The sequence below is a fragment of the Tamandua tetradactyla genome, chromosome 6, assembly GCF_023851605.1.
Source record: "Tamandua tetradactyla isolate mTamTet1 chromosome 6, mTamTet1.pri, whole genome shotgun sequence".
In the NCBI taxonomy this organism is placed as follows: domain Eukaryota; kingdom Metazoa; phylum Chordata; class Mammalia; order Pilosa; family Myrmecophagidae; genus Tamandua; species Tamandua tetradactyla.
This window is the reverse complement of record NC_135332.1, coordinates 82,970,324-82,983,992: the sequence shown is the minus strand read 5'-3', so window position 1 is coordinate 82,983,992 and position 13,669 is coordinate 82,970,324. Positions and strand designations below refer to the sequence as shown.

The 13,669-nt window shown below is 57.7% G+C and overlaps 1 protein-coding gene across 1 annotated transcript; it reads right to left on the bottom strand.

Annotated features, from left to right (window-relative positions):
* Nucleotides 1–2,074: 2,074 nt before the first annotated feature.
* NRBP2 (nuclear receptor binding protein 2) lies at nucleotides 2,075–11,849 on the bottom strand. The gene is made up of 18 exons (XM_077166573.1): nucleotides 11,725–11,849; nucleotides 11,141–11,263; nucleotides 10,956–11,057; nucleotides 10,786–10,875; nucleotides 10,530–10,570; nucleotides 10,343–10,437; nucleotides 10,200–10,223; nucleotides 10,045–10,128; nucleotides 9,907–9,962; nucleotides 9,706–9,801; nucleotides 8,442–8,574; nucleotides 8,222–8,324; nucleotides 8,083–8,133; nucleotides 7,873–8,008; nucleotides 6,854–6,907; nucleotides 6,676–6,739; nucleotides 6,540–6,595; nucleotides 2,075–6,388 (listed from the first exon to the last, which is right to left on the bottom strand). The coding sequence occupies exons 1-18, from the start codon at nucleotides 11,845–11,847 to the stop codon at nucleotides 6,320–6,322; spliced, it is 1,500 nt and encodes a 499-aa protein (XP_077022688.1). The 5' UTR covers nucleotides 11,848–11,849; the 3' UTR covers nucleotides 2,075–6,319.
* Nucleotides 11,850–13,669: the final 1,820 nt, after the last annotated feature.

Here is a 13,669-nt window from a genome sequence, read left to right as displayed (position 1 = left end):
CTCCCATCTTTCCCCAGTTTGTCCCATTCAGCCCCTCAGCGCCCAGATTTGCGTTATTTCTCCCTTAGTTCATCCCGCGTGCCCCCCGTTTCGCTGGTGCTTTTTCCCAGGTGTCATCCACGCGCAGTTCAGCAATGAGACCGGGAAGGACGCCCACCCACCCCTCCACGGGGCAGAAGGAGCCCCGCAGCCGCAAAGCCCATCCCCTCAAACTATCACGATGACATTAGTGAGGGAAGAACTGCCATATTTCATCTATTTTAAGTCTTGCATTTTTTTTTTTTTTTTTTGCCTTTTAATGTCGTTAAAAAGTCAGGGTCTAATAATGAATGGTGTATTCTTGTAGAGTTGGCAGCATTTTCTCTTTTCTAGTGCCTCGGGAAACAATAGTGCTTTTTCAAGCTGCCGCTGAGTCCCTGAACTGCCTTTAAAAAGCTCAGCATGGCCATCCGTGGTGTTGGAAGAGCTGCTGTGGACAATGCCATATCTGCACCCAGTCCCGAGTCGAATTCAGTTTTCCGACCCAGAAGAAACCAATTCCATAAGCTCTGGCACCTGAGATTGTTGGCCTAGAAAACCTCAAAGTGGCTTCCCCAGCTGGGCAGGTCTCTTTTCAAAACATATTGAATATAAAAATTTTTTGTTAAATATGGAAGATTTACCTCTTTCTCCTTAGACCCCTCTAATATGATAGGAAAGGGTTTTTACAGGCAAAAACAAAACCCCAAAACAACAAACCCCATGAGGACAAAAAGGTGGGAATCTTGTGGAACTGGAGCTAGGTGGACAGTGGTCACTGCCTTAGCAGACTACAGCATTGGGCATGAGAATGCAGCTGGAAAAAGAGGAAACCCCAGACCTCTCTGTTTCAGAAATGAAACAGTGTGGCTGGTAGGCACTGCACCCTGCCCCAGCAGTAACTGGGAAGTGAGTCCCAGGAGAGGAGCTCAGAAGCCACCTGGCCAGGGTACAACCCTGTTCTGAGTCTCCTTGGAGAAGAGGTCTCCTCTCTGTAGCAGCTCCCAGCTCAAAAGAAAAGACTGGTAGTTAGGGGTACCCCAGCAGAACATCCCAGCCAGATCCCGACCTCACACTCAGCAGCCACAGGCTCTAAGAGCATCTCACTGGTCATGTGATTGAAAATCCCAGGGTCCCCCAGACACTGGAGGAGAGGGGAAATTAACATCGGAAGAGAGACTCAGAAGGAACAGAGATGAAAAGGGAAACAGAGAAAAACAAAAACTAAAAACAAGATCCACAAAGCTATAAGCATAGATGTTGCATCCAAAAACCCAGAACAAGAGGCTATAAAGGGACATTTGGCAAACGAGGAAGAGCTCTCACAAATTAAAAATATGAGATAAAATGTACAATTCAATACAAGGGTTGAAAGATAAAGTTGAAATCCACCAAAGCATATAACAACAAAAGCAGAAAATGAATCACTCTCCAGTGCCTAGAACCAGCCTGGCACACTGATGGTGTGATTTGAAGCTATGTGGACCCCCAAAAGATCATGCTCTTGAAACTAATCCATTTCTGTGCGTGGGACCTCTTGATTAGGTTATTTCAGTTGAGGTCTGCCCCAGGTGGGTATTAATGCTCTTACTGGAGTTCTTTATAAGAAAAGCTGAGAGAGAAGCAGACAGTACCTGAGAGACAGAAGACAGAGAAAGGACACAGAGGCTGAGAGAGAAAGCCATGGAAGCAAGAAACTGAAGGCCAAAAGAGAAGAGAGAGACCGGCAGACCCTGGTCTCTTATGTGGCAGAGGAATCCAAGATCTAGCTGGTCTACAGGGAGAATGCATCACCTGCTAATGCCTTGACTTGGACAGTTTCATGGTCTCAAAACTGTAGGCTAATAAATCTCCATTGTAAAAGCCAACCCATTTATGGTATATTGCATTTCAGCAACTTTAGCAAACCAAAACAGGTGGCCTCCCGAATCGCAGAGGATGAGGAAGGGGTGGGTGGGTCGGAACTCTCCACTGCCACCAGGGCAGCCACAAGCACTACCTCTTGTCATAGCTCCCCTATAAAATTTAACAGTGATGTATAAGGACGCCACTCAGAGGGCTTGTATGCCGGGCACTGTTCTGATTACTTTATGCACATTAACTCATGCAACCCTTACAACATCTCAGAGGAGTGGGAACTGTTCCATGTCCATTTTTACAAAAGAGGAAATGGGCGCAGAGACGAGCATCACCCAGCAGAAGTTTTGGCACACAGGCCAAATGGCTGCAGAGCTCATGCCTTCATATCCCATAACCCTCCGTACCTCACAAAAGGTAAGGCCAACATTTGACCATGGGATTTCCAGAAAGTAAGGAGAGGAGAGAATCTACAAAGAAATAATTCAAGCAAATTCCTAAAACTGAGGAAAGCAAGTTTCTGGGCTGACAGGGGCCCGTGGAGGGCCCAAGACCAAAGATAAAGAGGTCTACACTGAGACATCTCATTGGGATTTCCAAAGCACTGGAGAAAAGAGATACTAAAAGTTCCCGAGAAAGAAAAGTGATCACAGACAAATGGTCAGAATTCAGGAAGGCACAAGATACTTGGAACTAGAAGATGTCACCACACCCTCCAGATTCTAGAGAGGAAATGATTTTCAACCTAACCAAACTTTTGTACCTAATTAAATGCTTTCAAGCAAATGTGAGGAGAGGATAATGACAAACAGGCACTATACTCACTAGAATGGCTACTATTGAAATAACAGAAAATAACAAGTGTTGGAGAGGATGTGTAGAGATGGGAGCCCACTTCTAGGGTATATATCCAAAAGAATTGACAGCTAGGATTTGAACAGATATTTCCACAGTGATGGTCACAGCATTATTCAAAATTGCCCAAAAGTGGAAGCAACCCAAGTGTCCATCAACTGAAGAATGGATAAACAGAATGTGGCCTATCCAAACAATTGACTTTATATCAATCTGTAAAAAGGGATGAAGTTCTGGTACACGCAACAGCAGGGATGAAACTTGAAGACATCATGTTGAGTAAAATAAGCCAGACACAAAAGGACAAATCCTGTGTGATCTCTCACTGATATGAAGTAATTAGAGTAGGCAAACTCAGAGCTGAAAACTAGAACACAGGTTACCAGGGGCCAGAGTGAGGGTAGGCAATGGGGAGCTAATGCTTAATTGGTAAAGAGCTTCTGTCTGACATGATGGGAAGGTTTTGGTAATGGATGGTGGTGATGTTAGAACACTGTGAATGTAATTAAAAGCACTGAATTATATTTGAATGTGGTTAAAAAAGGAAATTTTAGCTTGTATATATGTTATACAAATAAAAATTTAAAAAAAACAACATAGGCTGTGGACCTTAATGTAAACTGTGGACTGTAGTTAATAGTGTAATTGTAATGATACTGCTTCATCAACTTTAACAAAGGTACCACATTAATGCAAAGTGTTATAATAATAGGGAAGACTGGGAATGGGGTATGTGGGACCTCTACATTTTCTGCATGGTCTTTTTTGTAAACCTACAACTTCTCTAATAAAAAAAAATGGTTTTTAAAGACAAACAGGCAGAATCTCCATAAACTCCAATATATTTCCTCTCAGGAAACTTGGAAGATGTTCCTCCTCAAACTGAGGTGAAGGAAGGAAAAGGAAAGCCCAGGCCATGGAGGCAAGGAGGAAGAGGTGGTTCAGGGTGCTGGGGAAGGGGTGACCAGGATGAAAGCTATGCCAGAAGCCCAAGGACAAGCAGCCTGGGGCTGAGGACTGGGACAGTGGGGGGACCAGGGAAAAAGAAATGGAACTGGATGGTCAATTACACAACGAGCTCCCAATATTGAGAGGAGAGTCACACTTCTGTAGGGGACTCCAACGATGAATTAATGACAAACATATAAAAAACTAAGCAAACAAAAGAATAGTAGGCAATTATTAACTCCAGTGAAAACAAAAACTTGTGCAAAAAAAGGAAATCTAATCCTAGAACACCTTGCTCTCTGCTGAGATCGGTGAAGATGAAGTGGCTCTAGTGTCTGCACCCCGGGACAATGCTGGGGTTGGGGAGCAAGGCAGCTGATTCCCCCCTGCCTCCCCATGATGCCAGAAGGGGACCCCAAATGTAGCGAAAACAACAAACGACAGTAAAAGCATGCTTGTGGGTTTGTGAAGCACAGACCATAAATGCCCAAAGAAACAGCTAAGAGGTGAATTTGGGGAGGATCAGGGTAGGAGATGGCTTTTATTAGCCTAGGGGGGAAAACATTTTGCTTGTAAAACAAAGCATATCTATACACACACAAAAAAACTTTGAAAAAGAATGAAAGATAAACATAGTCATGAGTGAGCAACGCGATGGTAGCGCTGAGGCTTCCCGAGTAGATTTAGTCCCTGGAACTGTCTCCTGCTTCAGTCACTTCCACTGTTAAGACAACACGGAGCACACGTTCCCTTCTAGAATGGGGATGTTATACAATTTGGAATTTTAAGTTGAAACAGGTGTGAGAATTTGAGCAACTTTGTAAATCGTATCGGAATGTTTGTGATAATGTGAGAGTCAACATATTTGTACATTTAACTGACTGGCTATAGCTTGGTAAGTCTGTGGTTTGATTTTGGTGGTTGGGCAGGGTGATGGCTAGGCAGAATAATGCCCGCCCAAAGAATGCCCTTGCCTTGTGCCCAGGACCTTGGGTGTGTGATGCCACATGGCAGAAGGGACTGTGCATTGAGGCCAGGGCTGGACATAGGAGATGATGCAGGATTGCCCAGCTGGACCCGCCTTATTGCAGATCCTAAAAAGCAGAAGGTCTTTCTGGGCTGTAGAGAACCAGCGATACCCACTGCCATTACCGGTATTGAAGGTGGAGGGGGGCCTTGAAACAAGGTGTGTCGCAGCCTCTGGAAAATGGGAACAGCCCTCAGTTTCCACCCAGCAAGAAAACGGGGACCCGGGCCTCACAACTGCAGGGGAGGGGACTCTCCCGGAGAACCTTGAGAAACTAGCACCGCCTGCCAGCAGCTCGGATGCAGCTTGGTAAGATCTGGTACTGGACTTCTGACCTCCAGAACCAAGAGATCATAAGGCTGTGTCGTTTTAAGCTACTAAGTTTGTGGCAATTTGTTACAGCAACATTAGAAAACTAATGCAGGTGGTGAGCTTTCCTGATTTGGCTTCTGAAATGCTTAAAAAGAAAAAGGAATGCACCAAGTTTATACATGCAACTCAAGGGAGTTAGCTAAATTTGACAATGGAGGGGAGGTGGTTCAAGGGGTGACCAAGAGGCCAGGATGAAGGGAGGACAACGGAAAGGACACTGAAACCTTCAAGATTTCAGACTGGAGTGGACGGGAAGACATATGGAGTCAGGAGCCGTGGCATCCTCAAGATGGTGGGGAAGTTGTGAGAGCTCCATCTTTCAAGGAAGCAGCAGGGAAGACACTTGACCCTGATCCCTGACCCTGCCAGGCCAAGGTGTGCAGGAGAACAGACAGCCCTTGGGGGGTTGTAGGGACGGGAAGGGCACTGGCAGTGGGGGCCGCAGTCCCAGTCTCGGAGCAGGTGAAAGGAGCTGGCGGAGGGGCCTCCCAGGGGGCTCTGCAGCAGACCAGAGGCCTTCCTGAAGACAGCCTCAACCAGGGGGTGGAAAAGCCACGGGGAGCCGGGGCCCCGGGCTTCGAGAAGCGTCTCTGCCTTCTGATTTGCCTGCCGTCTGATCTGCCTACGGGGTCTGAGCCCTGCAGGTGTTCTGGGTGCTGACCCCGGGCCCGTGCCTGCAGGGGCTGCACCCCAACTTGAGAATGGGCCTCAGGTTCTCGGCACGTGTCCACAGCACCAACAGGGGATGGCTGCTCTCCCAAAGCAGGCAGAGCAATCCTCAGGGCAGACGTCTGTCCAGGGCTGAGCCCCATTCCCCAGCCCTCTGGCTTGGGGGCCCAGGTACTGGCCGGGCAGCTTCCTGGGTATGTGGGGGCTCTTGGCCAAGGACAGTGGCGGATCACAGGACAGGGGGCTGAGTGGCAGAAGCCAGGGGTGGCAGGGTGGGGAAGTCCTGATCCTAAGGACACAGGGGCACCTAACCACCAGCCCCCAGCCCAAGCTCCCTCACCCCCAAATAGCCCCACCCCACAGCGCCCCTAACCCAGGGCTCCCTGCTGTGGGAAGCAGGAGAACCCTCACTGGCCAGGCACTTGTCCCTAGGCCCCAGGGGCGCAGGGGAAGAGGCAGGCAGAAGAAGCCCTGGTCCCTGCACTTGGGGCAGGTGCTGGGCTCTACCCGACGTGCACCTGCCTTGGCCGGCCAGCAGCACCCTGGCTGGTCCTCAAGAGCTGGGGTGTGGGGTCAGGGCTGGGCCCCACGGTACTTGTGGAAGGTGCTCTCCAGGAAGGCAGCCAGCTTCGCCCGGTCGTCCTACAGCAGGGGAGAGGGCGTGGGGGCACAGAGGAGGGCGTGGGGGAATGGAGGAGGGCATGGGGAGCACGGAGAGGACCGTGGGGGGGGACAGAGGAGGGCAGCCCACCCTGCACACCCTCCCTGCCGGACTCTGCAGCTGCCAGCGTACCTCGTGGACAAAGCCATAGTGCACCAGCTCTGCTGCCAGATCCTTGGCGCTGTCAGCTGTGGCAAAGGGCATGGGGCGAGGCATGAGGCCCCACTCTGTGCATGCCCACCCCCCGCACCCCCCCAACCAGGCCTACTTGGGAGCAGGTCGTAGGTGAGCTGTCGGTGCAGCCTGTCCTCTAGCACCAGAAGCAGAGTGAGCTACGGAGCGGGAAGCGGCCATCGGTGGGGGCAGGGAGGCCACACTGCCAGACCCCTCCTCCTCCTCCCCAGATCTAGCAGCCTCCCTCCTCCTCCTCCCCAGGCTGGGCTCACATGCCAGCGTGCCCTGTCCTCGCTCCTCTCCATGTTGCACTGCATCTGGATCACCTGCATGGAGGAAAGGCACCAAGGTCACCCACACAGAACCTAACGACCAAGGGCAGATGTTGCCTCCGCGGTGCCCCCAAAGGACAGTAAGGATTGGGAATGGGAAAATCTCCAGTGGAAGCCCATTGCTCGTGGCCTGGCAAGTTAAAGAAAACTTCCAGAAGAGCGGACATTAAGGCTGGGCACTGAAGGATGAATAGGAGTTTTTGGAGGTGGAGAGAACTGGGACAGAGAGAGAGCTATAAGGAGGGCCCATGGTGGGCAGGTGAAGAGAGCAGTCAGCAGGCTCAGGACAGAGCAGGACCCGCCCCAGAGAGCTTGGGGTCAGCCTGAGACAGGGACACACCCTGTGGGGGAAAGCTGGAGAGAGAGGGGCAATCTTGATTGATGGGATGTAAATTCTGGCTCTATCGTGAAGGGAGGCCAAGGCTGAGTTTGAGCCAGTGTCCTGGTGAGGACCAAGTGGCCTGGACCATGGCCATGCCCTAGGCCAAAGCCCTAGCTTCTGGGGACCCAGTGGGTGTGGACATGGAAAGGGAACAGAAGGAGTGGAGGCTGACCAGGAGAAGCCTGTGGCTTGGTGGCGGACACAATGCATGGGGGCTTTGGGACAGAAATGTCAAGGGATCGGCCAACAAGAGGGTGGGATCAGGGAGGTACTGGGGGCGGGAATGTGAGAGCCCTGAAGGAAGGTGCTTGGAACACACTGGGATCAACGGGGTTAGCTCACAGCGGGCTAGGAGGGCAGGGGATAGATGAGGAGCCTGGGGAAAAGGGGGCTGAGGCCAGTTTATCCTCACTGTCCCGAACACCCCAAAAGGTCTCGTTCCTGGTCCTAGTCTCTGGCAGCCTGAGGGAGAGCTGGGTTGGGGGAACTCAGAGGCTCACGGGCTAGGCACTGCTTGTCAGGGCGGGGTGGGGGGTGGGAGCCGAGGGGCACACAGCACACCAGGTGTGGGGCTCACCTTTCTAGTTTCCGAGTCAAAGGGTTCTGGGGTTGGGGTCTTGGCCTTCTGGGCCTCCTCGGGGGCGGGGGCCAGCACGCGGGGTAACCCCAAGGGCCGAGTGGTGGCGAAATTCATCAGGGGGTAGATCCCGTTCCTGGGGGCACACCACGGGCTGGCTGGGGGCTCAGGGTGGCAGCCACCTGCCCCCTGCCACATGCCAGCGCTCACCTGACATCCTCCAGGAATTTGTCCAGCTCCAAGAAGGAGACTTCTGAGTACCTGGCCCCAGGGGTAGGAGGCACATCAGGGTGGCCGGCACGTGGGGTGGGCCCCGCGGAGTGGGGGGTCTGGGATGCCGGGAGCTCACCGCCACTGCACCGGGGGCCCACGTGCCCGGGGAATCTCGGCCAGGACGGCATGCAGGTCCATAGTCTTGGTCTTTTCCTCCACCATGTTCTCGGGCATGAGGTCTGTGGGCGACAGGGGCACTCAGGAAGGCAGGCCCGACCCGAGGGGCCTGCCGGGCACCTCCCCCAGGCATGCTCCCTCCTGCCCCAGGCCGCCCCCGGCCGTGCCCGGCCCCTCACACTGGTGCTGGATGAACCGGTGGGCAGCCAGGAGCTTCAGTGAGTGCACCTCAAACAGCACGCGGTGGAAGAGCAGGTTGTGGGCCGAGGGCCGGCGGGCTGGCTCCCGGGCCAGGCAAGAGAGGATGAACTCCTGGGGGTGGGTGGGGTCACAGTGAACCCCCTGGGGGCAGGGATGTAGGTGGGGCCTCGGGCCAGGCTGGGGAAGATGAAACCCTGATGGCGGTGGGGGTGGGGGGGGGGTGGGGGGGCACAAGGGCGGTGGAAGGCAAAAGGGAATCGGTTTTCCAGTTCTTCCATCCTCTCTCCCCAGGGACAGAGCAGGGGCTTTCACCCCGGAATGTGTGCCCAGACCGGGATCTGATCCTGCAAATGCCAGGCACTGGGGCCCTAGGTCCAGAACTTCACTTAGCCCACACAAAAATCATGTGCCAGACAACATCATCATTCTCAATGCTCAGAGGAGAGCTGAGGATGCTGGGAGGTGGGAGGTGCCAGAGGATCACCCTGGAAACCCACCTGAGCTGTCCGGGCAGGCCCAGGCACCTGCAGGTCGGTGAAGCCCATTCTGCACCCACCTACCTACATACCACCAGTGCCTCCTTCCGCTTCCCCAGCTCAGACCAGGTCTCTGCCTGCCCCACCCCCGGGCCCTCCACTGTCTCTCATTTCTGTCCTTTCCCTGTCATCCTCGATCCAGAGGCCACATAGAGTGCTGGTTAAATGTCTGCCCCCTGCCGCCGCCCCACTCTCCCCAGCCCACAGCCTTCCCCACCTATCTCCTGGAAGCTTAAAGACAGGGACTGGGTGCCAATGGCTCCACCGCTGTCTCGGAGGCCTTGAGCAAAACACTTGAACTCTCAGAGCCTCAGTTTCTTTATCTACAAAATGGGCATCATAAGAGTGTCTCCCCACCAGCCCTGCCCCATCAAGAAAGGGCAGTGTCTGCTCCCTCCCTCTCGCTGAAAACCCTCCCATGGCCTCTGGTGCTGTTGGGCCTGCACCTGGCTGTCCTCCTTGGCTGCCCCCCAGCCCCTGGACCCCCAGCCCTATCCAGTTCCCAGGAGCCCACTGCACACCGGGATCTCCATGAAGCCTTCAGGCCTTTATCTGGGTGGCCCTTGCACATGCGGCTGGCTCACCTCCCCAGGTGCCCTAACCCTGCACACCTCTTGCCTGCTCAGGTCTGGCCCTGGTGGGACAGGAGGAGCTGGAGCCACCGGCCCCACATTAACTAGCTGGAAGGGGCAGGACAGCTGCTCACCCGCATGTTAGGGTCACTCAGGGAGTGCCTGGCACGGGTGATGGCCTCCTCTGTGACTCGGGTGTCTCCGTTGGCCTGGATCTCCAGCACGGCCATCTGGGTGCAGGACCAGGTCAGGCATGGGGGAGGGGCAGCGCAAGTGAGAACTGGGGGCTGGTGAAGCCCTGTTAGGAGGGCACCTTAAGGCCCCGGGGCCAGTACCTCCAGTGCACACATCCCAAATGAGAAGATGTCCACGGCAGTGCCGTCAGCAACCTCTGAAAGGCAAGCAGGGAAGGGCGGGTAGCGCTGGTGCCCGCGCGCGCAGCCCCGGGAACGCGGCTCCCGATTCCGACTCACCGCCGTACTCCGGCGGGAAGAAGTGCAGGTTCCGCAGTTCCTCGCGCTCAGAGCGGATAGGGCGTCGCAGATCGTCCGGCAGCGCTGCGGGGGAGCGCGGAGGGGCTGAGCAGAGCCCCCTCTCCACGCCCCCCTCCCCCAGTGTCACCACGCACCATTGGAGAAGATGCGGTACCACACTGCGCCGGCCGCCGCGGGGAGAAAGAGAGGGTTTCAGCGCGCTGGGGCTTTGGGCGTCCCGCAGCCTTGGCCCCCGCGGGGGCCCCCCGGCCCCGGCCCTCCCCGCCCCGCCCCGCACCAGAACCGATCTTGATGAGGCCGTTGTGCTGGATGAAGATGGTGTCACTGGTCAGGTTCCCGTGGATGATGGGGGGGCTGCAGGAGTGCAGAAAGCTGCCGGGAGGGGGGAGAGCAGACGCAACCGGGTCAGGGGCCATGCGGGAGGTGGGGGCGGGCGAGGGGTGGGCAGGCGCGGGGGCGCTCACCTGAGCGCGGACAGGATCTGCGTGCACCAGCGCTTCCAGGCCTGGCGACGGGCGGACGACTCCGTCGGGCGGGCGCGGGAGAGGCGGCTGCGTGCCGGTCCCGAAGGCCGCCCGGCCAGGCCCCCATTCCCACGGCCGCCCAGCGCCGGACCCCGCCCGCGTCCTTGCGTACCGCCCGCCCTCCGCCCTTGTCCCCAGGCTCCCTGCGCCCGTTCCCGCTCCGCGTCCCGGGGGCCGTCCCAGCCCACGCCCCTACCCGGGCGTTCATGGCCTTGTGGTTCTTTTTGGTCTTTTTGAGGAACTGCTTGAGGCTGCCGGACGACACGTACTCTGTGATGAAGATCACCTGTGGGGCTCCAGGGCTCAGCGCTCCGCGGCGGGGGACGGACCCACGCAGCCCCGGCCCCGCGTCCCACGGAGGCTCACCCGCGCCCGGGTCTCGTCCGCGTCCAGCCAGTACTTGTGCAGTTTGACGATGTTGGGATGGTCCACCAGCGCCAGCTGCTCGAACATGGTCTGGACCTTCTCCTGGGGAGGGCAGGCGGTCACCGGCGGCCCGGAGGGGTTTCGGGGTGGATGGGGGGGGGCGGACAGGGGCCGGCCGGCCTTACCTCATGCGCTGCGAAGGCCTTCCTGTCCCCAAAGTGCAGCTCGCTCCACACCACCTCCACCCCCTCCTCCGTGTCCATGGCCAGGAACGCGCTCTGGATCCCGGGCATGTTTCCCTGGTTCACCTGGGGCCGGGGAGGGACAGGGGCGTGGGCTCGTGGGGGGGGGTGCCGAGGTGGGGTCGTGGTCTCTGCCCACCCCCTCCCCTCCCTCCCTGCGGTCAAGCCAGGAGGTCTGGGGGAATCTGGGCCCCTGAAGCAGGGTTAGGATGAGGGATTTGGAGCAGCTTTCAGAGAGCTGAAAGGGGCTCCCCGAGGTATGGTGGCTGGGCCCAGAGGCACTGGAGGTGGTCCCAGGAGGGCGGTGATTCTCAGGGAACCGGGGGCTCCCCACGAGGGCGTGGGATTCCCCCCCAAGGGGTCCGAGGGCCGCCAAGACTGGGGTCGCCCAGAGCGAGGCCGCCGGGGAGGGGATCGGGTGCGGCCGCTGAGTAACCCTCAATGCCCCACAGCCGGGCGTGGCCCTCCAGCCCCCTCCGGCCCGGGAAGGGCGGTGACAAGCCGCGTCCCCCGCCGCCTGCGCCCACCTGCTCCCGCCGCTTCTGCCAGCGGCCGCATGGGCTCTCCTCCAGGATGTCGCTCTCGTCCTCGCTCTCGTCCTCCCGCTCCCGCTCCCGGCCGCGCCTTGGCGCCGGCTCCGGGGCCGCCATGGCTCGCTGGGCCAGGCCGCCGCCCTGAGCGCGATCCGCCCGCCCCTGCCCCGGCCCCGGCCCCGCGCGCAGACGTCCGAGCCCGGGAGCCGGAGCAGAGCCGCCGCCGCCTGGAGCCGCCACCCTGGCCCTGGGAATTGTGAGACGCGAGCGCGCAGCTGGCCTGCCGCGGGCCGGGGGTGGAGCTGGCGCGCCCCCTCCCGAGCCCCTCCTCCCGCACCGCGGAGCCCCCGGAGCCCCGCCCACGCCGCGCCCCGCGGAGCCCCCGGGAACCCCGGCCCCGCCCCGCCCCGCGGAGCCCCGCCCCCGCGGCGCCGCGCCCAACCCCGCCTACGCGTGGGTCCCGGGCCCGGCGGTGTCCTGCAGCCCCGCAACTGGCGAGTCCCGTCTCCTGCTGGCGGCAGCTGCTGTCGCTGCGGGGAGAGGAGGCCCCGGGACTATCCGGAGCAGAGCCGACAGCTCGCGAGGGCTTGCGGCGGCGGGGGCCTGGAGCGAGGTCCGTCGGGGCCCCCCTGGGCCCGGCGGCGGTGGGAGAGCGTGGGGGATGGGGGGGGCAGCGCTCTGGGAATCTCTCCTTTTCAGACTTTGGGCTGCCCCCTCCTCTGTCTGCCTCCCTAAACCCGGCCTCAGACGGCATTGCAGCCTCCGCTTTAGCCCTGGGGCGGGCCTGGCCTGGAGCAAATGCCCCCAGCAGCTGCTCTGCCCCAAGCTGATCTCTAAGGATCTAGGGGAAAAGCTAGGGCAGGGGCATCTGCAGAGCCCACCAGGCGGGGACCACTCCAGCTGCAGGCCCCATGGGCTCAGAAGAAGAGGCCAGTGCTGGCCACCAGTGACCCCACCCAAAGGAAAAGGTGGGAGATGACTGAAGGTGGCAGTTCATGTCCAGCGACCTCCTTCTCGGTCCACCCTCCCACCTGCCACCTTCCAGCCTGGGGATCCCCCTCACCTCCTCATTTTCTTCTGATAGTTGCACTGCCCTCCCCACAGGGCCAGTCCTGTCTACATCAGCTGCGCTCTGGGGTCCTCCATTTAAGGCCCCTTGTCCCACACACCCCACCACTTCCTGCTGTGTCCTCCCTCCTAAGTCCTGCCAGCTCCTCGCCTCCCCTTCACTTTTTCTTTCCAGGTGCCCACGGAGCCTCAGACTTCCACTCTGCAGCTGTACTCCCTGCTCCTCCCATTGCACTCGGCTCGCAATATGGTCACCTCTCTTTCCTGACAATCTTGGCTCTACCTTTGACACAGCTGCCTTTTGACCTTCCTGTTCCATGGATGTCACCTCTCCTGGCCAGCTTCCTCACCTGCATCTGGCAGCAGCCTCCGCCCTGCACCACCCCAGCTTCTTCCCAGGACCACGTAATTCTGTACAAGTGCCGCTTGCCGACTCTGTGCAACAAACGGTTAACTCCACAGGGTTACCCAAACTCTGCGCATTCCAAAGAAAGGACTGGCCCTTCAGCATCCCCTGAGGCCAGGGAAGGTGCTGCCTGATGAGCTTGTCTCTGTCCACCTGGGCCTCGGGCATTGAGTAGTTTATGCAGGGGGAGGAGGAGGGGCTGGAGACGGACTACCCCACTGAAAACCTCCGGCTTGACCTCAGGCCCCGAGCGCAGGCCAGCCTTCCAGGATGGCACTTGTCCAAGTGTGTGGTCACACATCGCTGCCTGGAGGAGTTGTCACTGTCCTGACATCCCAAGGAAAGGACACCCGGCAGCCCCGTATTTTGGGCCCTCCTGCGTTCTGCCCTATTCTTCCCTGCATCGTCAGCTGAGACTGGGACCATGAGTAGAGTGGCTTCCTGAGTTCCGTGAGTTCCTTGGGT